The sequence below is a fragment of the Ammospiza nelsoni genome, chromosome 27 (assembly GCF_027579445.1).
Source record: "Ammospiza nelsoni isolate bAmmNel1 chromosome 27, bAmmNel1.pri, whole genome shotgun sequence".
NCBI classification, from domain to species: Eukaryota; Metazoa; Chordata; class Aves; order Passeriformes; family Passerellidae; genus Ammospiza; species Ammospiza nelsoni.
Genome location: NC_080659.1, coordinates 4,092,179 through 4,119,985, shown reverse-complemented (window position 1 = coordinate 4,119,985; position 27,807 = coordinate 4,092,179). Strand labels below are relative to the sequence as shown.

General features: G+C 46.9%; 1 protein-coding gene across 2 annotated transcripts; it reads right to left on the bottom strand.

The window, feature by feature from the left end:
• Positions 1 to 693: 693 nt before the first annotated feature.
• On the bottom strand, positions 694 to 27,778 carry PTBP1 (polypyrimidine tract binding protein 1). Of its 2 annotated transcripts, XM_059489967.1 has the most exons (15): positions 27,668 to 27,775; positions 24,033 to 24,063; positions 14,461 to 14,539; positions 13,795 to 13,967; positions 12,722 to 12,868; positions 11,649 to 11,819; positions 10,801 to 10,911; positions 10,363 to 10,537; positions 9,116 to 9,190; positions 7,768 to 7,913; positions 5,207 to 5,240; positions 4,600 to 4,692; positions 4,095 to 4,311; positions 3,808 to 3,885; positions 694 to 3,492 (listed from the first exon to the last, which is right to left on the bottom strand). In XM_059489967.1, the coding sequence occupies exons 1-15, from the start codon at positions 27,673 to 27,675 to the stop codon at positions 3,360 to 3,362; spliced, it is 1,671 nt and encodes a 556-aa protein (XP_059345950.1). In that variant the 5' UTR covers positions 27,676 to 27,775; the 3' UTR covers positions 694 to 3,359. The 2 variants fall into 2 exon arrangements, with proteins under 2 accessions (XP_059345950.1, XP_059345952.1); XM_059489969.1 differs by lacking the exon at positions 24,033 to 24,063 and having other exon boundaries at positions 27,668 to 27,778.
• Between the last annotated feature and the right edge of the window lie 29 nt (positions 27,779 to 27,807).

The window sequence follows — 27,807 nt, the reverse complement described above, 5'->3', positions numbered from 1 at the left end:
AAGCAACTCTGGAGTGATGACCCTGGGCCCGGCTCTCACAGGCAGCTGTTACAAATCCCATCAGCCTTTCAAGGAACAACAGAAGTCCCTTTGAGCAGCCCCCGGCTCCCGCAGGACCCCCTCGGTAACCCTGGAGGCACAGGGCTGTGCAAACGCCTGTGGAATATTCTGGAGCCTAATGGCAGCTCAGCCCAGAGGGATGGGCCCAGCAGAGCCACAACAGCAGCTCCAGGTGGGGATTGTGTCCCCACGGTGACTTTGGGACAGGAGTTTGAGCTGAGCTGAATGTACAGAACCAGATCCTGAGGGAGGGCATGGAGAGATGGGCATTGCAACTCATCCCACAGGATGGAGAATGCCACATCCAGCCCCACAGCTACAGCACAGGACTACAGAGAGGAGGGTTTGACTCAAAAGTGGGTTATTTTTCATGGATATTAGCCAGAACATATGGAAAGTTTAGGAACATGAAGTAACAAAGTGCTGGAGTGTGACACAGGCAGGGCACCAGTGAGCCCTCAGGGCTCTCTCCAGGTCAGACCCCATCCCATGGCCCCATGGAGACAGGGACACGCACTGCCAGCCCAGAGGGTGGGAAAAGTCAAAGTTAAAATAAAATGAGGCAGCTGGAATTACATGAGAAGGAAAAATCAGAAGCAAAACAGGCACAATAAAGAGGAGGAAGATCAGGAGTGAAGGATACAGAAGAATTTATTGAAAGCACAAGTACAGACTGGGCACCAACTGCTTCTACAATCTCAACAGGAAATAATGGAGCTACAGAAAGGTACAAAGGTTGTTATAAAATAGTTTTAATTTCATTTCATTTTGCATTACAAACATTCTTTGAAAGAGGCAATGGAATTCTGATGGTGTGTACACTTCCCCTCCCCACCCACCTTCCACAATACTGAACCTGGAATTGCTGTTATCAAAATATACAATACATCTGGTCACCATAAAAAACTGGGTTTTGCTGCCCCTCATGTCTTACAACAGGTATAAAAAAATTATAAATATGTACACCCTTAGTTACTCACATTCTTTACATGCAAACACAGGATCCAAAGGGAGCGCCCGCCGTGCTGGGGGGCCTGGATACCCCAAATCCATCTGGGATTGCCATGGGACACCCCGAGTGTCCCAGCTGGGGCCCAGCCCCAGGAGCCTCCCCAGAGCTGGGGAGGGTGATGGGGGGCACCGAGTCACCCCAGTGCTGCTGGGGTCCCCTGTGGGAGGTGTTTCACTAAGGAGGGGACAAACCAATGGCCACAAGAGCCCTGGCTGTGCCCTCCTGCTCCTTGGGGAGCTTTGCAGGGAGAGATCCCTGGCTCCAGCACAGATTTAGGGGTACCCAAAAGCAGCTGGGGTGATGCTCTAAGCAGGGGTTTTGCCCTTTTTTGGGGTACCCAGCACACCACAGCACCAGGCAGAGCCTCACTTGGATCTCACATGCTTCTCCAGCATAATTCATATCCTTGAGAGTCCAGGGAGGAACTACAGAAAGTTAAGACTTTTCCAAACACTCAGTGCTAGGCAAGTCAAGAGCTCCCACACCAAGCAAGGAAATCAGAACTTGCAACACTAAGACAATTAAAAAACAAACTTTGGTCCACAATTTGCAGAAAAACCCTGAAAAAAAGTACAAGATTCTTGTTATTTTGCATCCGAACAGGTTGCAGGTTAGAGGGAAATGTAAGGCAACATTGGATCACATGGAATAGAAGGCAGAATGGCCCGGGAAAGAGTTGTAAGCCAGAAAAAAAAAATTAAAATTGTTGTATCATTGGGAAAAACTGATCTGCTGCATTCTACTTTTAATAAATTCCCTTCCTAGAACAACATCTGGGCTTATAGGTTCAAAAGGTAAAAAAAAAATCTTTAGCCTGGGTCCTTTTCCTTCTATTTCTGAGCTGTTTGTGCTCATTCTCTCACACCCTCGGCTCTGCTCATCCTCAGCCACGACCTCAGCCTGGAAACTACTCCTGCCCTACAGCTTTAATTACAAAACAAAGAAAATAAAGTACAGTATACACGGGTAATACCACAAAGGAGTAAATTTAGATTACGTTTATACCATCTTATCATTCTATAAAAGGTACTTAAAACTATTTCTTTTGCATATAAAGAGATTAGAATATTTGGTCAACTGGAAATATTGCTAGGCACAGAGGACAGCAACGGCATCAAAGTATAATACAAGGATTCAAACAAAAGCTCAAATGCTGAAGACATGCTCTAAGAACGACGGCGGAGCTACAGCAGCCTCGTTAATCTCCAATTAAGGGCACAAAGGTACCTCCTGCAGGCACCTTTCTAATTGTGGGGTATCCAAGGATTCTCCAAATCCTAGCCAAGCATTTAGGTATATACACACACAATTTCAACAAACTCTGATTCATCTTTCACAAGTGTCCCACGGCGGCTCTGCTGTCCCTCTGTGAGGGCAGAGCCTGCGGGCTCGCTCCTGACACTGGAATGTGATTTGGCCTTGGGAATGCTCCCCCACCCAGAGCTTTGCTCAGCCAAAGGCTCTCAGGTAACTCCCACCTGTGAGTCTGCAGGTGGCAATGACCCACGAGCAGACTGGGAAGTGGCACAGGGCACATTGTGGAGATCGAGACACACACAACAGGGGGCAGCAGGAACGACTGCCCTGAGTCACAGCCCAAAAATTTCCTTTATCCACTTTGCCAGCTCCCCCTGCTGATCGTCAGCCAGAGCCGCTCCCCCTCTCAGCTCTGCCCATCCCCTCCCTGCAGCTCGGATGTTTTCCCCAAAGAAGTAGAAGGTTTAAGGCACAGGACAGCAGGTGCACAGGTTAAGGTGGGATCAATGCAACCGAGTGTTGTGCTGGGCGGGTTGGGAGCTCCTGGTCACCACAATCCTGACTCCAAGGCGCTACAGTGAATTCACACAGTGGTTTTAGGTCTTTCAAGGCATGGATGGGTAAGGAAATTAAAAAAAGGCATCAATGTGAAACCTGATAAAACTTGTTGGGATCTGCTTTTTGGGGGAGGAGGAGCAGGAGGGGAGGGGAATTTCCCAGAGCAGGTTCCACAGTGTAAACTTGAACTTGTGATTTTTATTGGAACAGTCAAGATTGTTACCCATCACCGCAAGGTTAGCAAGAGGAATTAATTTTCTTTTTCTTTTTTTAAAAACCGGTAAACTGATTTCTCTTTAAAAAAATAAAATCTCTGGTCTTTTAAGGTCACTTCAGCTGCATTTTTAAAGTGGCTTTTTTTTTTTTTTCTGGAATGATGGAAGTTGAAACCCTGGTGTCCAGCCTTTTAAGGTCAAGGCTGAACCCCAGAGGTTTTAAGTCAAGTCCATTTTTACTCAGGCCTTCCCAAGCTCTAAATGGTGGACTTGGAAAAGGACACACGCAGGTGATGATTCTCCCCCAGGTCATGATTGTGGAGGTCAATGAGGGACTGAATGGCTTCTTCCACAGAGCCCATCTGGATCAGAGCCATTTTACGGTCCTTCCTGACAAGACACAAGTTTCAAGCATGTTTAGATCCATTGCAGGAGCTTCCCCAACTTGATCCAAGTTCTCTAATCCAGCACAGAATGAACCCCCCAGGGACCTGCAGCACACTCACTCTTTAGAGGAGTATCTCTGTGGCAAGCACATGCAGCCCTACTGCTCCCTCAGTGCTCAGGAATTCTTTATATTCCACAGTCAAACACTGTGAGCAAGGATTCTGCTCACCTTTGAGCCTTTTGACTGGAATAAAGTACTTCCACCCTTCCCATATGAAAAGCCCAGAGTAAGGAGAGGACATAACAGAAAACACTTACTGGAAGAATTTGAATCCTTTGACCATTCCACCATTGCTTGAAAATAACAACTTAAGATCTTCTTCAGTTACTGAAGGTCTGAAACAAAAAATTTTCCCAGTCGAACAGACATTGACAGACCAAGGTAATCACAATAAACTAATTTTCATGAGTTTTCTAAATTCCCTAACAGCAGCCTCTTGGCAAGACAATGGAACAGGGAGCTGGATGAGCTCTCCTGACAGCAACACAGAGCTGCAAACACATCAATATTCAGCCACACAGGAACTCTCCCTGCTGACACTTACGGAATATTGGACAGATGAAGAGTGGCAGAAGGAGGAAAGATGTTCTGGAAATTTTTGGAGCCTGGTTTCTTGAAACGATGTAGAGGAGAAGTGCCATAGTCCTTGGTGAGGCCGTGGTCCTCCTGGTTCTCACGGGGCAGCTGCACTGTCTGGTGCTTGGACAGCGTGATACGGATGGGCTTCCCATGGAGCTTCTGCCCATTCAAGTGGCTCATGGCTGCAAGGGGAGCACACACCTCACTGCAGGCTACCTCAGTTTGCTCCAGACATGAATTCAAGGCCACAATTTCACTGCCCTCGCAGACACCACACCCTGCAGGGTCCCTCTGCTTCACTGGGTTCATTGCCTGCTTCCCTCTCGCACCCATCAGCCACCCCACAGCCACATCCCACAAGGCCTGGATAAATTTAAGTCTTCTACTGAAAGAGAACAAAGTGCCAAAAAGAAAGTTTTAACTACCCATTTTGTCCCTAACTGCCCAGAGTCTGAGCCTGCCAAGCTTACCAAGCTGGGCCTGATTCCCATCGGCCATCTGAACCAGGGCATTATCTTTCTTATTAAATAAAATCTTCACCCTCTGCACATCACCATAGACTCCTTCAAAGAGGGAGGAAACAAGAACAGTCTTAGGTAGGGAAACAAAAAGTCTACTTCAACTTAACATCAGCTAATCAATCCAACAGCAAAAACATCCATTCCCAACCAGAACTGATCTCATTCCAACCATGGCTACATATTCTGCTCTAATTAAGGGAATTCTTATATAGCAGAATAATAATGGAACAATACATTAAAGAAAAGACATTGGGTTTCAGCAAAAAGCCAAAATCTTACTGCCAGAAGACTGGACAATTTCGCATGCTCTCACAATTTAAAACTCTTATCAAAGACATGCAAAGCAATAACCCATGCAGAACTGAACCAAAACCAAAGGCAAACTAAATTAAACAGCAAACTAAGTAAACAATGTAAAATCAAAATTATGCATTCAAAAAAAAAAAAAAAAAAAAAAAAAAAAGGCAAACTGCAAACTGTACATTTCTGAAGTATCAAAAAGTAATCTCAAATAAATGAAAAAACAAGGTAATAAAAAGTGTGAATAATAACATACCGAAAAGAATAAAGAGGCATTGGGGTGTAACTCTCTTTAGAGAACAGCAGAGCAAGGCAGCGGAGGGACAGGGAAGAGGTAAGGAATCGAAGGGGAGAGCGAGGTTGCACAAATCGTCCACAACGAGGAAGGGCAGAGTCCCCGCAGGAAATGGCGAAATTGGTTGATGGATGATGAAGTTTTCAAGATGGTTAATATTGAAGGGCAGGTTGGTTTCCGAAGAGCAGGGTTTATTTTTTTTTTTTTGGAAGGGGAATGTTTTTATTTTTTTTATTTTTTTTTTTTTTTTTGTTTCAAGCAACAACAGGAAGCAGAAGTACCGTGCAGTCAGTTGGCAAAGAAATTCCGGATCGGGGGAAGAAAAAAAATTCAGGGATGGGGAGAAAAGAAAAAAGTAGCAAAAAACACAGGTCAGTAAATACATAAGGAATATGTAGTGTTCCATCAGTCAGATTTATAGAATTCTACATACAATAACTTGCTTACAGAAACAGTTAATAGGTTTTACCTAGTGGAACACAATGATAAAGAAAAGGCATTTTTACTTCAGATATACAAAGGAGTAAGAGATAGTATCCCCCAGAGTGACTTTCACAGGTGCAATAACCAATTCAATTGCAATGGCATTCCCTAAAATTTTACTTAAAATATTTTCTCTGTTTACAATTATTGACTTCATGGACCAAGTCACAAACAGCTTCATTTGCTGCTTTGGAGTCAGGAACTGCAGGAAGCAATCCATGCCACAATATTTGGCTGGAAGTAAACAAGGAACGTCCACCTTGGATACCAACCACTGCTTTAAACAAACAGATCATGTGGATGAGCAGCTGCACTGCCACAAATCCCACTCCAAGGTCTGCTGGAAGCTCCCAGATAAGGAGCTGGTACCTTGTTTGTAGAGGACTGTTCCTGCTCTGTGGCCTGACCTCACTGTGCAGAAACCCAAAGTACTGGGTCACCACAAGCTGAGATGTGTGGACTGCTCCCACTCTTGTGGAAGAAAAAATGGAACCATTTCAGCTCCCATGATTCCCACTCAGGAAAACCCCATGGCAGAGCAGTCACTCCAGGCAATACTGTCTCTTTACTAACTGGTTGTGGCACAGGTAAGTTTCTACAACACTGATTATACAGGCAGTGGAAAAAGTTTCATGTCTGTTAGTTCACAGCTTCAGTCCAAGTCCCAAAGTCTCTCTAGCCCAAAGACAAGCTGGATGGAGAGTGAAGAGCTCCTCAAAAAAACCACAGGGCATGAAATAACTGCTTGCTCCTGCCTAAACAGAGCTGTGAGAAATCTGAGAAGTGCAGCACAGCCCCTTGTCCTGCCACTACCATCCAGGCACCCGACAGCTTCCTGGGAACACACACTTGGAAGCATCACACTGCTCAGGAATAATGATGCCTGTTAATTATCAGGGCTTATGGTAGAACAAAGCAGAGATGAGAGTCCCTGGAATGGCAGAGCAGTTTCCAGGCAGCACGAGCAGCAAATCCCAAAACTGTTCCACAGCCCCTGCTGTTATTTCATGCCCTGGAGAGAACTGCAATGACAGGTAAGAGCAGTCTGAAACATGATCCAATTGGTTCACCTCATTAAGAGTTAAATATTTTGATCATTCATCACATCCAGGCTTCCCCTTTGATCCAAAGAGGTTTTGTGGTGACTCTGCCATCACTGGTAAGTTTTACAGCTTTGCAAAGTGCTATTAACGTTTGTGCACAGTCCCACCAGTCACAGCTCCTCAGCAGAGCCCCATCACTCCGCTGAACACCAGAGGTTCTACACTTTCAATCCAACCAGATCCAGGGGCTGACTGAAGGAAAATACAAGCCCCCCATATCCAATTCCCTTACGGTGCTGTTTTTTCATTAAACAAGGTTTTTGTTCAAATATTACTTGCATTATTTTTAGAGAAATCCAAATATTTCAACTCACTTGGTTAAGCAGAATTGAAAATGTAAACTGTGAGCTGTTAAGGGGTTTAGCTAAGGAAAAACTTCCAGGAATCCTGGAAGGGGGAAATGTGCAAGCACATGGCAGAGGAAACACTGCACAGGTACAAGGTCAAGCTAGCAGGGATTCAGACACTACACAGAAAGAGCAAAGGTCAGCATGAAGCCTCTCTGTAGTTCTGAATTAATGTATTAAAAACTACAACATGCCAAGGAAAAGGAATGGACATGGCTACTCTGTGACCCAAATGACACTATTCCATGGGAATGGTTGGGGAGACTCCACACAGAAGAGGGAGGAAGGGACAGGCATTGTAGTCTCTGGGGGACAAGAGCAGGCAGGCAGCATCCTTGGCTTTGAACCAAGGAAGAGCAATTTCAATCTGAGATGGACTTTCCCATTTCCCTTCAGCAACTAGAGTACTGCTCTGCCCTGCACCTGGGGCTGTCAGAGCACGGCAGCGGCTGCTCTAGCGGTGCCGCTTCCTTTGGATACAGCAGGATTTCACTTTCAATGAATTTCAGCCCAATCCGTGTTCAGAAAGTGAAAGCAGAGATAACAGGAAAGAGAAAAATAAAACAAGTAAAGTTAGGACTGCACTAACCTCTGGGATCAGATTGCTAACCAGCAGCACGGAGTGCCCTGTCCCAGACAGGCCGGGAATGGCAATCCGCCCTGCTGCAGCCGCCGCAGCTGCTGCTGGAATAGCCAAAGGAGCAAGTGCTCCAGGAACACTTGGAACTGTCAGGCCTGGAAATTAAAGAATATTAACCAGTAAAGAATTAACAGCATGTACTCTAGTGTATTTGCTGCACCAGAAGGGAGAACAGCACACCCTCTGAACCATGCAAGTCATCATTCCCAAAAGTGCCCGTGTAATCCTAAGGGCAACAGGAGCCTCCGCTTCTGGTGCTGCAGGAAATGTTTTGGTTTCTAAGAGGATTTGCTCTTGCAGTGCCTGGTGCTGAGCAGGTGCCTCAGCACTCTGGAGCGTTGTTTCACAAGCAGCGGATGAGCACAAAGCCTCAGCTCTGCTGTGCAGGGCAGGTGTCACACACGGGGCATGGGGAGGGTCTGTCCAACCAGGGCATGCACAATGTGCTCTCATCACACATGCAACCACCAGGTACTCTGTGCCACCATCACCCAGCTCTCCTGACTGGGAAACACTGCAGCTGCACTCACAGGCATTCCTAGACTGCTCCCAGTACCAGCCCTTCAAGGGTAAGAGCTTTAGAGCTCAAGAAACAACTGCTAGTAGTCAATTGCATGGATTAATCCCCAAAGCAGCCCTTCTTGTTTCCTCAGCAGGGCTGGATGTTACCAAAACAGCAATGCCTCCACAGCCCACTCTGCCTGTTTGTCATAAGCAAGGAAATTCCATCATGTTCCCAGAGAGCCAACATGGCTTGGAATGCTGAAAACCCCAGCAAGGCTTGTTTAGGCTGGCACTCCTGCAAGCATGGTCAGCACCTCCAGTTTTCAGACTCTTGGCTACTTCTGGAAGCAGCAATGATCTGTTACCTACAGCATGAGCTGTGAACTTTAAAGCTCACCTTAAATATCAGCCTTCTCAAAATATTTAGGGAAAAAACTGACAGATTCCTTGCTTCTGACCACATTTAACCTAACCTCTGTAATGACAAGAGGAAATTCAAAGCACAAGAACTTCTATCTCCTCACCACTTTCCCCATATTATTTCAAAGTTTGCCTTTCAAAGTTTCTCCCATCCTGCTTTATGCATCTTCTTCCCATCACCAGGACATTGCAGCTGCACACAGCATTCCTAGCTGAGGTGATGTACTGGATCACCATTCCTTCCATGTCTAAATGCCAGCATTTACAATTTACATGGCTAACCTAAACAAAACCATCACTACTTTGATTTAAAACATGAAGATGCTTCAGCTACACAAAACCTACACAGAATTTCCACTTACAAATACAGTACCTGTAGCCTGAGGAATGGCAAAAGTAGGAGGAAAGCCAGCTCCAGCATATGGAGGAGAAATTATTCCTGGGGCACCTGGGAAAGACAGACACATTATTAAAAAATGCTTCAACAGCAGGAAAACTCTAAACTTCACAGAACTATGTAAATTCTGAGTTGGAAGAGAGCAACAAGGATTATTAAGTCCAGCTCCTGGCCCTACACAGGACAGGCCCAACAATTCCACCATGTGGCTCAGTGTTGTCCAAATGCTTCTCCAATTCTGTCAGGCTTGATGTTGTGACCACTGCCCTGGGAAGCTGTTCAGTGCTCAGCTATCCTCTGGGTGAAGAACTTTTCCCTTATATCCGACCTAAACCTCCCTAAACTTAGCCAAAATGTCTTGATCTGTCCGTCAACAGAAGCATTTAGGTGAAAGCTAAACCCTAAATGCTTCTCACATAACAATGAGATCACCAAAACAATTCCTGGGCAAACACCAGGTGGCACCAGAGGCACCGACCACGGGATTTGGCACTAATCTGATCCTCAGTGATCCCCAAATGTTCTGCCTCAGTTACACTCTATTCAAATAAAGTTTCTGACCAAATACACCAGGATGATATCCCTCCCCTTCTCCTGACACACTGTCCCAAACTGTGTTTGAGTTTGCCCAAAAAAATCACCAACAAGGGTATAAGCAAAAGTTATATCTAATTAAACTACAAAGCACAACAACTGGCAAGATTTACTCTACTTACAAAGGACAACTAAGACACAACAACAAAACCAAACAAAATCCAGGCAATCAAAACAGAAAGGAACTGAAGCCTACCTAGGTATGTGTGTGTGCAAAAACAGAGTAAACAGTGATGAAAAGGAATGCTGCCTAAAGCTCAACATTTCAACTTACCAGTACTTTAACTTGACTTATACCTAAATTTAGAGCTTAACTGTAACACTCTAAAAGAGAAATAACACTTAAAAGGATTTAGGCTAAATTATAACTCTAACTTGACCTAGCTTTCAGATTTGCAAATATGCAAAGGGTGTGCATGCAGACAGAAACAGTCAGTGCAAGATTAGGTATCTTTGGAAAAATGTTCCTCAGAAAGAGCTGAGCCCAGGTGGTGTTTGCAAGGACAAGGCACGTCTCAGAGCACAGTGAGAATGAAAAGAAGTAGGCGGTGTGCAGGTAGGGGGATTCACCATGACACACACACACACACACCAGCTGGCTTTGTGCTGTTCCCACTTGCTGAACTCACCAAAAGCAGCTGCCATGGTCTGGTCCAGGGTGGGCTGGCTGTCCCCAGAGGGCAGGTCAGGGCGGGTGTAGTCCCTGCTCTTGTCATTGTTGTACTTTACATTGAGGCTGGTGAGCTTGGAGAAGTCGATGCGCAGCGTGCAGCAGGCGTTGTAGATGTTCTGTCCATCCAGAGACTGAGAGAAAACAAAACCAGTCCTCACCCAAATGCATTCAAAACAAGCTCACAGCAATTACTCTCTGGAGAGAGAGTGTTAGGCTATCCCACAGCTCCACCTGAGAACAACAGGTATCTCATGTGGAGACAGCTCTGCTTCATTCAGCCCCTCTGGCAGCCTCCAAGTCGCAATTTCCTCCCACTCACACTTTGTCCTTGGTGTCAGCCCACCCTGAGATTGGATTAAACAAGGCAAACAAGTGAGAATAATCCAGCACTCACCAGTTTGGCATGCTGAGCACTCATGGGGTCAGCATATTGCAAGAGGGCCTGAAACTGGTGGTTCTTCGTGAATGTGATGATTTTCAAGACTGTACCAAATTTGGAAAAGATCTGCAAGGTAATATTTGTGTATCTTGTTATCACATTTACAGTAAGATAATTTTGTATTGATCTCTTATTACAAGCAGAAACAAAAGTCTTTTCAGCCTGTCAGCTTTCAACTGCTGCCCTGAAGGTTTTAAACCACACTGTGGGCATTGCTTGACTGGCATCATGGCATCAGCCTAGAACACAGCACAGCAGCTGAACTGCTCCGCTAAGTACAGTTGTTTATTCTGGGTTAATTAACAGGAATATTCACAAACACCTTCAGGAACTCGACCTCTTCCAGGAATTTCAGGAATTCTTAAATGCAGTCAAGCTTGTAGTTTAAACATGAAGATAGCATTAAGCAATCACAGCAGATAGAGGCAACTTTCCAAAATGGCCACTGCCTACATAGCTCCTTGACACTGTAATTGTTTCCCTGGACCCAGCACAAGGATAAGGATCAGCTACTTTTGCTAAAACCTAAAGATAACTTGAAGAACTGTAATTGATAATAATAAATAGGTGGACTAATAATAAAAAGTGGACTAGGACTCAAATCTCTGGAAATTGAAATCATGCAAGAGTAGGGGACTAAAACTAGCAGCATCTCCTGCAGGTGCGTGGTCTCCAGACAAGCTCTGTTCAGAACTTGCATTGTACAAACACAAACCACAGACACTGCAACCACACCAACACACCGGATGCTGCTGCCCCTTCCTCCAGAACAATCTTCAAGCAGTTGTGGTGACATGTTTTACCTGGTGCAGAACATCCAGAGTGACAGGGTAGAAGAGATTCTCCACAATGATCCTCAGGACAGGGCTCTGGCCAGTGATGGCCATGCCTGCATCGACGGCCGCAGCCGTGGCGGCCAGCGCCACAGCCCCAGCCTGCACCTGGGTCACGGCTTGCAGAGCTGCTTGGGCACGCTGCAGGGGCAAAAAAAGCTGTTAGACCCACACTTGTGCTTCCAAAAAACACACAGTCAGCTCTCCTTGAGCTGCCTCTCTGCAAACAGACTGCTGGATTCAGCAGTGAGCAGCAACTGTGCTGCTCCAAAGGCTGGGGGATATTTGAGACAGAAGCAATGAAGACCACCCCAAGCAGTAAGGGCAAGGCAAAAATGTCAACTACATCAACCATGCAGTACCTGTGCTATGGCAAAACCTTGCTCTGCATAAACTGATGCAGCAATATTACACCATTTTTTAGAAAAAGGGGAAAAAAGGGCTTTTGAATCCCTATCCAGAATCCTAGACAAGGTGATGAGACTGAAAGATTGATGCACACTTGCCACAGGGATCCAGAAGTGAGAGGTGCCTGGGGTTCTGCAGAGCCCCCGACACACAGAACATTTGAGCTCCAGCTGTGACAGGCACCCAAGAGCAGCATTCCATCTGCACAGCACTGGGTGCTCTGCTCCTGATTGGAATCAGCTCAAAAAGGGAGAGCAGACAAAGAGGATGTAGTGGCAAAGAGCCACAACACTTGAACTTCTTTCCTGTGTTCCTGTCCTAAAAAGTCGCCAAAAGGGGCTGAACTGAAACTAGGAACTTTTTCCCCTTTGCAGAGCATGTGGTGCAGAGACCCTTGAGGGCTCAGAGCTGGGTAGAGGTGCTGCCACCTCAAAGCTGCACCAGGCTGAGGCTGTGCTCTACCACAGCTGAGTTCTGCCCCATCATGGCTGCACTCAACAGAAATATTTTAAGCACTAGAAACAAACATCCTAAAGCACCAGATGTTACTAAAGCCCATGGATCTCAAGCCAGCAGCAGAGATCTGGCTGTGTGTCCCCCCCTCCCTGGGATGACAATGCAGAGAACAAACTGACTGCTTGGTTTGGAGAGTTGTCTGTCTTCAGCTCCTTGTGGTTGGAGAACTGGATGTAGATGGGCTGGCTCCGGAGCACCGGAGTGACTGTGGTGTAGTAGTTCACCATGGTGTTGGCTGTCTCCTCTGTGTTCATCTCTATGAAAGCCTGGCAAGTGAAATCCAACAGGGACACGTCACACCAGGGCAGCACCAGGTCACTCTGACCCTCCAACAGGGTTGGGTTTTCACAATTGCATTTACACATGTGGTTTTGCACATAAAACTGTTTAAAATCCAGCTACACGTAGAGCAAATAAAGATCTTCTATCCAGACTGATTTAAGGCAAAGCTTCAGTGTCACCCTAAGATCTCCATGCTGTGTGTACTTAGATGTATCTGCAAGAACACAAAAATAGAGCAACAACCCAGACTCTTCACTTCTCTCCAGAGCAGGAAGCCCCCACATTGCTCCACACCCTTAGGGGCTTCTCTCCTTCAGAAGAGGAACATAAGGGATTGTAGCAAATCACTGCAGCAAGGACTTGAATATAATCACACCATGCAATATATCAGAGGCACCTTTTCATAATTAAGATTAAAGCCAATATTTTAAGCAATTATGAAAGTTGGCTTGCTTTTTTACTCCTTAATTTGCAAGACAATTTTAGTTACCAAATTACTGCACACCACCCCCATTACCCAAGAGTATTTCAGCCATACCCAGCTCATTTACTAGATCTGTAAAGGTGTCCTCAATATGCCACGTTACACAGTGGTAACTCAGCTGTCAAGCAAGCCTGAGTGAAAAAGGCCAACTCATGGCACTGCTGTTCAAATAATCCCAGGCCTGCAATTTCCAAACCAGGCCTAACGCTAATTATAAGTGACAACCTGTAATTATGGACTGAGCTCCTTCTGCAGCCTGAAAGTGGTATTTTCTACAGCTCATGGGATATGCACAGAAAAGTAAAATAAGAGTGTGCAGAAGTTATTGACTCGTAACACACGGCAGCTGTTTGAACAACTTGGAGTCGGTTTCCCGATGACAAACTTATCAAGCTTTTGACACAATCCATGTTAGGGAGGCCATACCTGGTTTTTTCCTTTCAACATCAGAAGATTGGTGACCTTGCCAAAGGGTAAGCCCAGAGAAATGACCTCTGCCTCCGTGACGTCACTGGGGAGCTTGCGGACGTGGATTACTCGGGATGGGATCCCGGCACTTCTGTTATCACCTTTGAACTTTTTGCTGTCGTTTCCATTAGCTGTAAGAAGCAAGAGTTACTGCTGATGAGAAGGATCTGCAAGAAAAAGCATGCATTTCTCCCACTCTGCTCTGCTCCCCAGCCAGCTACTGCACTATTACAGAGAAATTCCATAGTCTAAGTTAACCTGAATCTGAAGACATGTGGTTTTACTCTTTTTTTCCCCCCAAATTGCACTATGAGAGTGACACAGCCAAATGCCACTGCAATGGAATAAATTCTTCAGTGGCCATTTCCTAGTTTGTGTAAAGCTCACACCTACCCACTCATATTTTTAGTGCAAGTCTGTGCCACTAACCCCAGATTGGTGCCTTATTCCTTCCCACCTGGCCTAGTGTTGTTGGCAGACATTATTATTATTATTCAGCACCATCCCACAAAAGGCCTAGTAAGTACTAAAAATGAAGATATTTTAAAATTATGACTAAGAAGGAAAATCCAGGCCTCCCTGCAGTACTTATAAATTGCTGTGCTTGTTTCCATGCAATATTACCTGCAGAAGGAGAGTTGCTGCTCATGATAAAGGGTCCGTTAGTAGTAACACAAGGAGAGAAAAGCTCCTCAGCTGCCCGCTGGAAGAGAACAGATGACAGATAAATGGACAGCATTTCACTCAATTCTATCCAGGCACTCCAAAAGCAGAACAACTGAGAAAGCTGGAGAGGAGTTGAACACAAGTGTAAGTGAAAAAATACTGAGAGTGGGCAGTGAAGCTCACCTCCATGAATTAAATATCAGTCAGATCCAGTTTGGTAATGGAGCAGCACTATCCAATATCTCTTTTCAGCTCAGCATTAGGGATTCTCAGGGCTGGAGTGTTGCTGAGTTGTGTGAAGCCACTACACACACAGCACAGTGCACCAGGCACCTTCTCCTGTCATACGTGGCAAAACAGGTTTCTGACTACTCCCATGCCACAGAATTTTCACTCTGAAGCTGCCAAAACTATTTGGGAATGACTTGGCAGTTATGAATCAAAGCTGTGCATTTTGTGCCTCATTCCTGGAAGTGTTTGTGCCCAGGCTGGACAGGGCTTGGAGCACCCTGACCTGGTAGAAGGTATTTTCTGATACAGCATTCTCTGTAAAGTCACCTAAATCACCTCAACTGACCAGGACTGATGCAACCCAAGTAGCAGATACAAAAAATCATTACTAAGACAAAAGCAAACATGCCTGTGAATGACTTCGCAGCACAATCTATACTTGCATACACATCTTGCAATCAGCATGGTTTAATTTCAAGTAAATTACACTGAAGACTTCAAATTCCATTGTAAACTGTGAGCAAACATGATACTACACACAAGAGATCTAACACACAAGAGCACTTTTTTGGTAGTTTTTTTATATTATTCTTCCACAGAGGTGCCACACCAAAAAGTTTTTATCAATAGAAAAAAGCTCAGAATTCATCCCTGCCTTGGCAGCTCCCACCCACCTCAATGGAAACCTACCCTGCTCCACAGCATGGCACCAGAAACCCTTATCTTCCACACACCCTGTATCTGGTGGCACCTGCAGAAACAGGAGCCCTGCAACAACAAAAGCTCTGTGCACTCCCCCCCCAGCAGACAGGCTGGGAAAGTAGGTCACTGAGAGCCCCAAAACACCCAGCTACACACACACGGTTTGGGTTTTTTTTTTTTCTTTCCCCCTCAAATCTTGAATTTCTCGTTTGACTACTCACTGCCAGCTCTTCAAAGAGGCTTCAAGGACTTTGATGTCCCGAAGATGAGAATTAGGCCAGCTTCCAAGCCACTGTTCATGAGCTGCTGCTGGTCACCTGCAAGCACTGACCAGCTCCCACCAAGGCTCTGGCCTGGGCCTCCTCCTCCTCACATGGTGCAATCATTAGGAATGGGCCTTTTAACAGCTGTTCTAATTAGCACTTCGATTCCTGAGTACAGCAAGAGGCAAGCTGGGCTGGGAGGCTATTAGACTGTGATCCCATCCTTTGATGACTCAAATTAAGGCGTAATTCCAAGGCTAGAAGAAAATCCTCTGGTTTGCTGTTAGAACACTCTTGTGCCTGCGCTGCTGCTGCCACTCCAGGTAAGGTTTTCTGTGCCACAGCCTGGGATACACCTGGCAGCTACTGACAAAAGCCACTCACCAAAACACAGCCCTATCCACATAATCAGCTGTTTCTGGCTTCATGAAAGCCTTTGCATCAGGCCTTAACGGGACTTGAATGTTTTAAAACATCTTCTTAAATATTAACTTGTAAAATTCTGCACATCCAGAACTCTTCCAGCACAAATTGGTGTGTCTGTGCAAACACAGTGGGCAGCTCCTGCAATCCATCATGGAAACACTGGGAGAATGAGCCACATATTTGGCTCTCATGGAGGCAACACTAGGAAACTATAAACTGGAAAAACAAGCATTTATACCATTATGGAAAGAATTTAGCTTTCCTAATGGCTTGTTTAAAATGCACATTTCAGTATTTGAGAACTTCCTCACAGGCAGGGAAGGCAAGGATATCACTGCAGCCAGGCTCCACATGTCCACGTCTCTTTAAGGAGAGCAATTTCCAATCCACTCCCCTCTTATCTTGGAGACAGCCTGTGCTGCCCACTGTGACCAGAGCCGGGAGGCAGAGGGGGGATGATTGTTCAACATCAAAAGCAGCAGAAGTCAATTTGTAAGCTTCCCAGCTGGAAGTACATGCAAACAAGGAGGGAAGACTGCCATGGTTGGAAAAAGGCAGTTATTCCAAAGTCTTTTCTCTACATAGGGAAGTTTACACACAGTACATGTAGCACTGTGCAGTCACACTGAAGTTGCTCCCCACATCTCCCAGTGCAGGAGTGGCTGCTGAAGTGTGAGAGGAGCAGACACAGTGGCCCAAGGAGCCTCAGTGGTCACCCTGTGCTGCCATGCCCATGCTCTCCCCAGCACAAGGAGGCTGCATGAGCCATGACTCTTCATCAGTGGGTGTTCTTCCTCTGTTCCTGTTGGAGCTGATATTGGATAACCACAGGAAATAGTTGCTTTTTTGGAACAACCAAACTCGAGGCAAACTGAAACCCACAGTAATGAGCACTCCAAAGCCTCCCTGCCCTTATACTGCAGGGATCACCAGTCTCTTTCCAGACTCTAAAGAGTTTCTTTAAAACCATGACATAAATTCAAATGTTTCATACCAAGTACTCAATTCAGTAGAGGCAGAGGAACCAAAGCAAGCCTGGTTGGTTGAACAGGTTTAGAAGAGTTTCTCACCCACTGGGTATTTTGAATTATACTGGGAAAGACAGGAGAGAAGTTACTGATTCTGAAGTTTCATACAATTTAATTTAGGTTTAAAAAGGAAGGAACATAGCCAAGGGCTGTGAGGGTGCTTGGTGCTCACCTATATCCACCCACAGCATTGCTTCTCTCCCTGAGTCACTCAGGGAGGCCCAGCTGCACTTCAAGACACAAATCTCCAACCCCCAGCTCCCATCCCTGCTCCCAGAGGCATTAATTACACTGACATTTCTGCTCAGCCATTCTTCCACAGCTGGTATTTTTATGACTAGATTAACAGAAGCCACAGTGCACTCACAGCACATCAAATTCCTCATTTGAACTAACAAATCTCCCCTTCCTGTGGACTGCAAACAACCACCCCTTCTGGAGTTACACAGCCAGATCCTACCTAGAGCAGGGCAGGGCTGTTTCCACCACCCAAATCCCCAGCCAGCAGCACAGTGGCACCAGGGAAACCCCGCTGGGAGGGGTTTCCATGCCAGCAGCCTCCTCTGGCCTGATGCTCCTGGCTACAGAAGGCCCCTTGCCCAAGCTACACTAATTTAATCACACAGCCAGCCCTGCTCAACAATTCCCTCGTTCTCTTTTCAGACTCAGGGAGAGGGAGGCTCCTGCAAGGTACAGTTAAACATTTCAGATCTCCCCCAGTTGTATTTTTGACCACACCAAAACTCTAAGCCTTACCTTGCCTTAAAGTTTTAAATAAAGCCTAAGAATTTTTAGTCTGTCCAGTCTCTTACTTAAAAAGCTCACTCACATACACTACACATTGCCTCACTGCCAGTAGGATTTTACCTGGCTTACAACACTTTGGAATGAAGCCAGAGATTGTCTCAGCTTTTATCAGCACACCTACAAGTGCTGCAGAAATTCCCAGCTGCCCTATATAATCCTTTATCTACTTAAGATCCAGCACTTATTTTAAATGGATTACAGTAAGTCAACTGCATCCTGCCTGTGCAAAAGGCAAGAAACAAACACAAACTAAACCACCATAAAAATATTTCATATCAAATAAATGGTATCAATCAACTTTCAGGCAGAAAGCAAAATTAAAGGAAAGGCAAAAGGACTATGTGGGAAGGAAGGGGACAATGACCAAAAAGGCCAGAATCCACAGGATCTGTGGCTTCAGCATCTACAAAAAGCTGTTTTTTTTCCATGCTTCAGTGAGAAACTCAGCAGGACTGTCTCTGGGTGTGGAGCACCCTACACTGCTCTGACAGACTTGGGATAGCAGCACTTTAGAGGGAAAAGGTGGATTTCACCTTTGAGAGGGAAAAGGTGGATTTTAGGGGCAAGCAGTCCATCAGCTAACAGGCACTTAGAGAAAGCAAAGCAAGGAACAGCAGCAGATGGAAACCCCCTCTGAAAATAAATCAAAAGAAGTCTGTCCTATAAGAAGCTAGAGCACATGGGCATCGTTGTTCTTTACTTTCTCTAAATTTGGAAAAATATTGTACAACCAATAAAAGACCACTGTAATATTTTTTTAAAGTGACTCAGACCACTGAGCTCACAAAAACCCTCAGCCCTGATCAAAGAGGCAAGGAAATGCCTCTGAGCACAGGAGGAGCAAGTGGCTCATCAGGGGCTGTGCGAGGTCAGTCCCAGAGGGACGCAGGAATGCTCTGATCCTTCAGTTCACAGCTCAAATCTCTGTGAAGAAACTATTAAGAGAAATCCAGTCTGATGACATCATCATCACACTCATGTTACATTCCAGCATTTTTTGCTGAGATTTGAGATTCAAGAATGGAACTAAATTTAAACTGCTAGGAAGGATGCCAGTTTTCCTTGCCTTCCACCAAAGACTCATGTCCAGCACAGCTCACTTATATTTCCCCTCTATTCCCCCTCTCCTGCCTCCAGCACTCTTTAGTCATTTATAGTGTGAAAAACATTCCAATTTGGGTCACAAACAAACCATGAGTCAACTTTTTTTGTGAAACACTTCTGAAGAACACACACACAACACCTGCATCCCCAACAGTCTCCAGGAAGCTGGGAAATTAAAGCCAACACAAAACAACTCCAAGATTCCACAGTGTGATGTTGCTCCTTTTGGTGTCACTCACACACTGGACACACAATTTATCATTTGATCAGAACCAAAGCAATTGGGACCTATTTAGTTCACCAAATTGCTCATGGCTGATGTACCAATTCAAACATAAGAACAGATATACCATTAATCAAATGAAGTCCAGCCCAGCAGTCAGCATATTCCATGGACAGTGGGTCTGTGGCAGAGGCACCAGCCTATCTGGCAGGCACAGGGGACACATTTTCAACCCACACTCTGCTCAGCCAAACACCAGTCACCTGCCACTTCAGGCTTTTAGAACTGTTACAGCCTCCCCCTTGCTGGACAAGATTGAGGCTGATATCCCTACAAAGCAGCCACTGGGATCCCCAATGGCACACACACACACTCCCAGCCCCTTTGAAGCTGGGTGGGACACTCAGAGCATGGCAGCTTCCTCACACAGTGCCAGCACTGTTTTAGAGGCTGCAGACAGGAGTTCCTAAAAGCCACCAGACCCTCTGGTGCTGCACCTGCTCACCCCAATGAGCTCTATCAGAGCCTCACAGCAAAGCCAGATCCTCAACCCACTCATCCCTCAGCCCCTCCTAACTTTCCTTCTCAGTCTTTGCTACTATGGAGACACCCTGTGAAACAAACCTGCCCTTTGAGCAAATAAAAGGTGTGGCCAGTTTAAATAGCCCAAAATTCCTCAACTCCAAGAGCTGCAGCAATGCAGTCATGCTGGCTCGGCAGGGCAGCACACGCCCAGGCTTTATGATCCACCTCTCCCAAGCTGAAATTTAACTACTCAACCTTGAGTTTTTCAAGTCATTGCCACGGAGCAGAGAGGCCTTGGCAAAGCTCAACAGAAATCCTATCAGGGAGAAATAGTGCTGGGTGAGTCAGTACAGGAACACAGAACTCATAAAAGGACATTTCTGCCCCATCTGTCAGGGGAACACCTGGGTTTAGCAGGAATTCTCCAGGCATCTGAACTGTGGCTGTGCAGAGGCAGAACCACAAATGGGATGGATCAAACACTGGCCCAGCTGGGCACAGCATTCAGTGTGTTCTCACAGGAAGCTTGAAATTGTTGTACCAGAGCCATGGGAAATGTGTAAATAAATAATACTTCCTCTTCTTGCTGGTGTGAGGGGACAAGAAATGCAGCAGCAGCATACCTGTGCTTACCAGTCTGACAGTACCTGAAACAGATATCAGAGACCAGAGTCCACCCCTACAACTTCAAAATGTGCAGTTGAGTGAGTTCACATGTATGAAATATTCTCATTTTTTTTTTACATCATCACAGACTGAAGTCAATGCAGGCTTGAGGTTTAAATCCAGTATTTTCTAACATCATTTTATCCATGACTTGAAGACCCAGGTGCACAAAGCAGCACTCTCAGGTGAGATGGAGCTGTCTGGCACACATAGGTGACCTGATGGCACCCAGCAGCCACTGCCACCAACATGTGGTTCCCATGTGTGCTCACCCTGATGGGGAGGCCACAAGAGCCAGCTTGTTGCAGCCTCTAAAACCATAGGAGGGGACTGGAATTTCCTCACAACATTCTTGGCCCACTGCCTGAAGCCATAATTACTGTTCCCATGGCAAAGATCCTGGCTTCACCACAAATCACTTCTATGCAGTCAGCCTGTATCACACTCCAGCAAAGCCTGTTTTAAAAATTAACTTCTCAAACGCCACACAACTGCACTTTTGGTTTCTGGAAGGGAAATCTTTCAAGCAGAGCTTGACTTAGCCAAGAAACTATGGGATTATTCAACACCTAAACTATTCTGAGACTTTTCCAACCACCAAAATGCAATTTCACTTAAAGAACAGCAACGTGTCACAGTTCATCCTCTTAGAGTGTGAAGGGACAGTGATATGCAGGGAAATTAAACAAAGAGCAAAGAGACACAACAGAGTGAGACCTTGATCAGACTTGCAAGAGGCAACTGCAGGGTCAAAGAGCACCTCAGAGTTTAAACTCCATGCCTCCATCTTAGGGCCATACTTATTTCCTTTTCAGACAGCAGTGAAATTATGGGAAGTAAGTTTTGGATCATGTAAGTCTTAGATCATGTGTTTCTGATCTGCAGGCTGTGCATCAGGAATCCCCACACCAGAATGGCAATGAGTTTCCTAAACAAATTCACACACTTTAAACTGAGGAGCCTGCAATGGCTACTACAATTACACCTGATTAAAAACAACACTATTGGGCAGTACAGTACTCAGAAGAGTAAGCCACTGGAACACCTGGGGGCTTCTTAAGTTAAAGAAACTAAATTTAATTAAGACCTTGGAAAAATTAGTAAGTGGGTGTAAACACTCTTAAAATGTAAATCAGGGATGTGAGAAAATAAAATATGCTAGCAGCTTGCCTTTTAAAGCAATAATGTTGAGCAAACTGAAAAAAACTGACTTTCATGAAGTTTTCAACTTCCAAGTTAAGCTCAGCACTCACAGCAAGACAGCAAGAGGCCACTGGGAGTTTGCTGTGACACGTTGCTCAGCATGGTTTGAGTCACAGGCACTTTTCCTACTTGTCTGAGCCAGCTTTGGGACATTCCAGTGACAGTATCAGATCATGGACAAGGTCACTGAGCATGGCAAGAGCTGACAGATTTTGGGGACTGTCACCTCCCAACACCCAAACAAATTCCTACCTTCTGTGTACACACATATCAGGAATGAGTAAATTTACACCTCAGATTAAAAACCATTTTCCAGCTCAGATCTCCATGGGTGATCTGGTGGTTCAGCCAGGAAGCTCTCAAGAGCACAGGTGACAGAATGGACACCTGAGTCTGTGCTGGACCCCAGAGCAGGGGAAGCTGGCTGACCCAGGCAGAGGATGGGAGCACAGGAGAAGCTTCACTTTGCTCTCAGAAATGCACAGACTCCAATTTACCAACAGACACCCAAGCACTAAGGAAGGGAATCCTATTACAAGAGCTACACCTGCATATTCAATGAGTTAAACACAATCAGGTAACGTGGCTACAGCAAAAATCAGTTGAAAGCTTACCTTTAACAAGATGATTCAGCTTTCCTGCTTGCTTCTGCCACTCTTTAAATTTAGATTCAACTTTCTTTAAACCTGCCTCATCTGACCTGACAACAAACCTCATGTTCCATGCACAATTTAGTGTCACCATTCCCTACCTGCTGTCTGACCAGCACAGCTGTGGGTACAATGCTGTCCCATGCCAGAGGTGAAGGCCTCAGAGGGGAATGCTCCAGACCTCATCTGACTGCATTTTCCAGGGTCTGGAATCCCCCCCCAAGATGGGTGCAATGAGGCAGGCAATCCCACACCCTAAAATTCCAAGCTTCACTGAGATCTACAACTACAGCTTCCTGGTTAAGTTTAGTTAGTCAAGCCACTTTAAAAAGTTACAAATTACACATTGTTAAAAACCAGGGGACCTTAACCAACATTAACCAGTTTCCCAGCAGAGGTATCAAACTGCTCTGGGGATGCCTTGGTGCACCTTTCATAATGGCTATGAACTATTAACCAACCTTATTGTCCAGGCTCAAGCCTCTCCTCCTCACATCCGATGGCAAACTGAGCTCCCTGCATCAGTCAGCATTTTTACTTGACCCAAACACTATCATTAATTCAAATTTGAGATTCCTGCAGGAGGAAAAGCAGGAGCAACCTTTCCCCCACAGCTGTTAGAGCCCCTTCAGACCTCTAAAGCACTGCCAGGCTGTCTGTGCTTAGCACAGCTCATTCTGTCCTTCCAACACAAAGCTCTGCTGGCCAACAGCACTTTGGGTGATGCTCCTACCTCATTCTGCAGGGCTGCTGATGCTCCCAGAGCACCAGCTCTGCTCCACATCAGTCCCATCCCATGGCATCACTTCCCTGGCCGCTTTTCCAACACAGAGCTCTGCTGGCCAACAGCACTTTGGGTGTGATGCTCCTACCCCATTGTGCAGGTGCTCCCAGTGCACCAGCTCTGCTCCACATCAGTCCCATCACTCCCCTGACCCTTTCAAGTGGCCTCTCTGGCAGTTCTTGGTCACTGCCTCCCCATGTGCCACTCAGCTGCACTGCCAATACCCAACACACACACACTGAGGGTTCACTGCAGTGCCGACCCCAGAGTTACAACATACAAACTAAACCAAATCAAACTCTAACCCCTCAGCCCATTCTGGCCTTGCACATCCCCAGCCTGGTGTTTCACAGCACCAGGGCTGATCCCCTGAAGGTGATGCCTGTTGCCACCCGTGGCTGATAAGGAGGCTCCTGTCAGCACTTTGAGTTTAGGGCTAAGGCTGCCCTTTCCAAACCTCACACTACACAAGGGCAAAGGTCATGTTTACTGTACCCACAAGAGATAAAAATCAGCTGCTAAACCCTCCCTTTTGTGGCAGAAGGATTTTTGACATATAACTGAGCAGGAATTCACACAAACAAAGGAAATGGAGTTCTCCAAAGGAAAAGGACCAGTTTCTTCATGGAGAAGCATTGTCTAGCACACAAGTAACAAGCATGGCTTGACATTTTAGCATGGGAAAGGGCTGTTTCTAAGTGCAATAAAGTTGATCATCCATGCCTAAATGACAAGAGCTAAATGCTGAGCCATAGCATAAGTTTTAAATGCACATGAAACTGAATTACCTTCTGGTTAAAACCCATTTATGTGGTACCAGAAATAACCCTTTACAGCTGAAGATCTACATTTGGCGAGGCTAAAACTAGGTCAGATGCTGAGCAGTGTAAAAAGAGAGAAAAAGTGAGAAGTGCCTACCTTTGTACCAACTGTTATATCTTGGACAATGCTGTAGAAAAAAGAAAGAAAAGGATTAAAAAAGTTAGATAGGTTTGCCACAAAAATCCAGCATAGTTTACAGTAGTAAGAAAAAAGCAAGTCAAAGTGCACAGTTGTCTTTGCAGGTGAGCCAAGGACAGTTTATACAAGGAAAAATTATTAGATGGTGATGGTGGAGACCCAAGACCCAGCAGTGGCAGAAAACTGCAGCTCTCCCACTCCCTAGGGCAGCAAGGGCAGGGGTGGGGGTGAACCCCCCCAGCCCAGCAATGTGACCTCAACTCTGACCACACCGAGAGGAAAACATCACGAGTCAGCTCTGTCACCAACATCCCCTTCTGAGGTTCCTGTCCCCAACAGCCACAGAGCCCCAGGCAGGCTCTAGCGCTGCTGAGAGACCAACAAGAGCTGTGCTGGTCGCAGGGACAGAGCTGTGTCCCAGCAGAGAAAGAGCCAGGGCTCACAGCAGCCCTCATGCCACAGCAGGGCACCAGCAGAGTGCCCAGAGGTCCAGGCAATCCCAGCCTGGGGTACACCCTACACAGGATTCCTCTATCAATTCTACCAAAAAACAGTTATTAAACTCTACTTTAGACTTAAGCCTCCTAAAATGAAGATTTTCTGCTTAAGATGAAAAAGAGCACCACACCCGACCCCATCAGCACTGAACACTCTGTAGCACACCACACACCTCCTTACAGCAATGTGCACAATGCAGTCAGAATGGTTTGCCTACAGCCTGGCACGTTGGACCAGGGTGATGTTCCAGAGCCTCAGAGCATCTCCATGTTACTGTTTCATGGGAGTGCTCCAGACAGCTGAAGAATTTAGTTACCCCTCTGCACTGGTGATTTATTTTTTTTTTTTTTGTAATAATATAGGGGGTTGTAATTCCAACCCCCTATAAGCAGCAACACAAAATGTAGAGCAGAAAGGAACCATTTGACACAGCCCTGCCTGGTTGCACTCCTCTCAAAGAGCTGCCTGCAATTCCAGAGCACGGGATGCAGCAGTGCCCAGCTGACTGACCTGCAGCAGCTCCACAGAGCAGGGTGACACACAGCAGGCAGGGCAATCCTTGAACCAACAATAAGAAACCTGAAGCACTCAAGAACAACTCTATATCGTGAATTAACATGAGAAAAGTTGCATTTACTAGTTTTTGTTGCCTCTCCTCCTGCAGCAAAGTCCTGTTTGAGTGTCCCCAGCTTCACAAACGAACCAGCAGGAGCCAGCTCAGCTCCTCACACTTCCTCTTCCCCCAACGTGCAGTGTCATCACAACCCAGCCCTGCAGCTGGAGCCACGGCAATAGTTCCTGATTTTCCAGGGCAAGCCTGGGATGGGCTGGCTGCACTCGAGGGTCAGCCCTAATGAACTAATGAAACCCATCTGCACGGAGCACTGCAAGGAACCAGCATCCCTAAACACAGCACACATTCCTCAGCTAGCACATAAACACTAATCCAGGCATTTCCAGAACCTTCAAAAAAACCAAAAAACTACTGCCAACAATGCCCCACGTTTCCCAAACTCCCCAACTTACCCCAGAGCAGTTTCTCCCACTTCCTGCTCCTCCTGTGGGCCTCTCACACAGGAAATGTTTTACATAAAGTGGCATTTAGAAGTATGCAACAGGAAAAGTCATTTTATTTGCCAAAGAACTATCGATTCTTGGGATATTGTTGTAGCCCACTTGATAACACATTTCACAGGAAACAAGCTTCAACAGTGTTTCAGAATTTTTATTACAGAAACGTGCAAAGTATTTCCAGTTCACACACCCCCTCAGTAAATTATCCCAAGCTTCCTTCTCCTGTCCTGCACAGGAGGGAATCAAAACTCTTCCTAGCTCCAGAAGGAGAGGCAATAAAGCCCTTCCTAAAAATTATTTTTCCCGTGGAAAAATGGGATAATTCCTATGCAATTAGAAGAAAAAATAAGCAGCACCAGTAAAACCTCCAGGTCATTTTCCAAAGCAGGATTGCCCATAAGGGCTCCTCGTATGTTTTAACAAAGCAACTTATTCAAAGGGGATCACTCGGGCACAGCTCGGGATCATTTCTAGGAGATGGGAGCAGCCTTGAGCCAGAGGCCACTTGCTGCCAGCTCGGCAAGAACCTAAAACTATTTTCCGAAGCAGCTTTTGAAGTTTCAGTAGGAGACACTTTCACAGAGCAAACGGATCCTGCACCGGGATCTCCGAAAGATCAGGGGTAACTGAGTCTCATGTGTTAAACTACAACTTCTACATTCAAACAGCAACTACTTTAACACGCACAAAACATCCGCCTTTCCTGAAACTACAGCTGATAACAAACCGATTTTTACCACTAGAATGTGTGATCTCATGTGCTGAGAATCTGTTTGGTTTGTTGGTTTGGTTTTTTTTTAAATAGTATCATTCAACCCGATGAGCAACTGGTTAAAAGCAACAGAGCGACCCTGGACTGCAAAAATTGTAAGATACAGTACTTTTAAGGGTTTTAAGATGAAAACAAGACTGAGACGCCACCTTTTCAGCGTGTAAAAAAGCCCAGACATGTGACTACGCCCAGACCAGTGTTCTGAGGCAGAAAGCGAGAAGGCACTAATTTGGGCTTCCCGTACTTACGGCTCGGGGAAAACAAACTGCTTACTCGGAGGCCTTTAGAAATATTTTAACTACTGCTCGCTAGAAGAAACAAAAAACCACATCACTAAAAAAAGTCCCCCACGCCAGACAGGAGAAAAGAAGTGCGGAGAGCTCGTTTTCGAGAGAGATCCCCTGATAAACCACGCGCTTTAGAGCGAACTGTGCCGCAAAGAGGCCCCGCCGGGCGGTGGTTAGAGAGGAATCGGCGCTGCCCGAGATAAAAGTTGAGCTCTGGAAACTCCCCGAGTGCCAGCGTGCGGAGGGAAGTTTTCTCTCCGGGAGTTGCGCGGGACAACGGGAGCGGGGCCGGGCCCGCGGCAGTACCTGCGGCGCTCAGGTGAGGCGGCGAGAGAGCCCTGCCCGCCCTCCTCCTCCTCCCCCCATGCGAAACTTGGGCGAGCGAGAACCGGTCACAAAAGGAACCCAGCGAGAGCCCCCCCGCCCCCGCCCGCGGAAGCGCCAGACAATGGGAGGGAGCGCGGCCGTGAATCACCGCCCGCCGCCCCGCCAGGTGCGCCCGCCCCGCCCGCTCCGCCCCCGCGGGGCCGCGCCCGGGCCCCCCACCCGCCCCCGCGGCGCTCCCGCACCGCCGCCCCCCGCCCGGCCCCGGCGGGTCACGCTGAGCCGCTCAAACCGGCGGCCCCACAGCTCCCCTCAACCGGGACCCCCGGAGCCCCTCCGGGCGGGACCCCCGAGCTCGCCGCGGCCGGGACCCGCGGGGCGGTGGGAGAGCACGCGGGGCTGGCTCGCACGAGGCGGCGCACCGGGCCCGCCCCCGCTTCCCCCGCCGCTGCCCGTGGGGAGGGGTCCGGCCTTCACACGAGACCCCCCCGCCCTCCCGCCCCGGCCGCGCCCGTGGGCCCCCCACAGGTATCGCCCCACAGCTCCCGGCGCGGGTGCTCAACCCGGGCGCTCCCACAGCACGGGAGGGGCCCGGCAGCGCTGCTCACGGCCCCGGCGCGGCGCCGGGCGGGACTCACCCGTCCATTGCACACGGAGACGACCCGTCGGGAGCGGAGTGGAGGCGCCGCAATAGCGGGACGAGCGAGACCGCTCCGTGTTATAGACTCACAAAATGGCGGCGCCGCCCGGCCCGCCTCGCCCGCGCCGCCGCTCCATT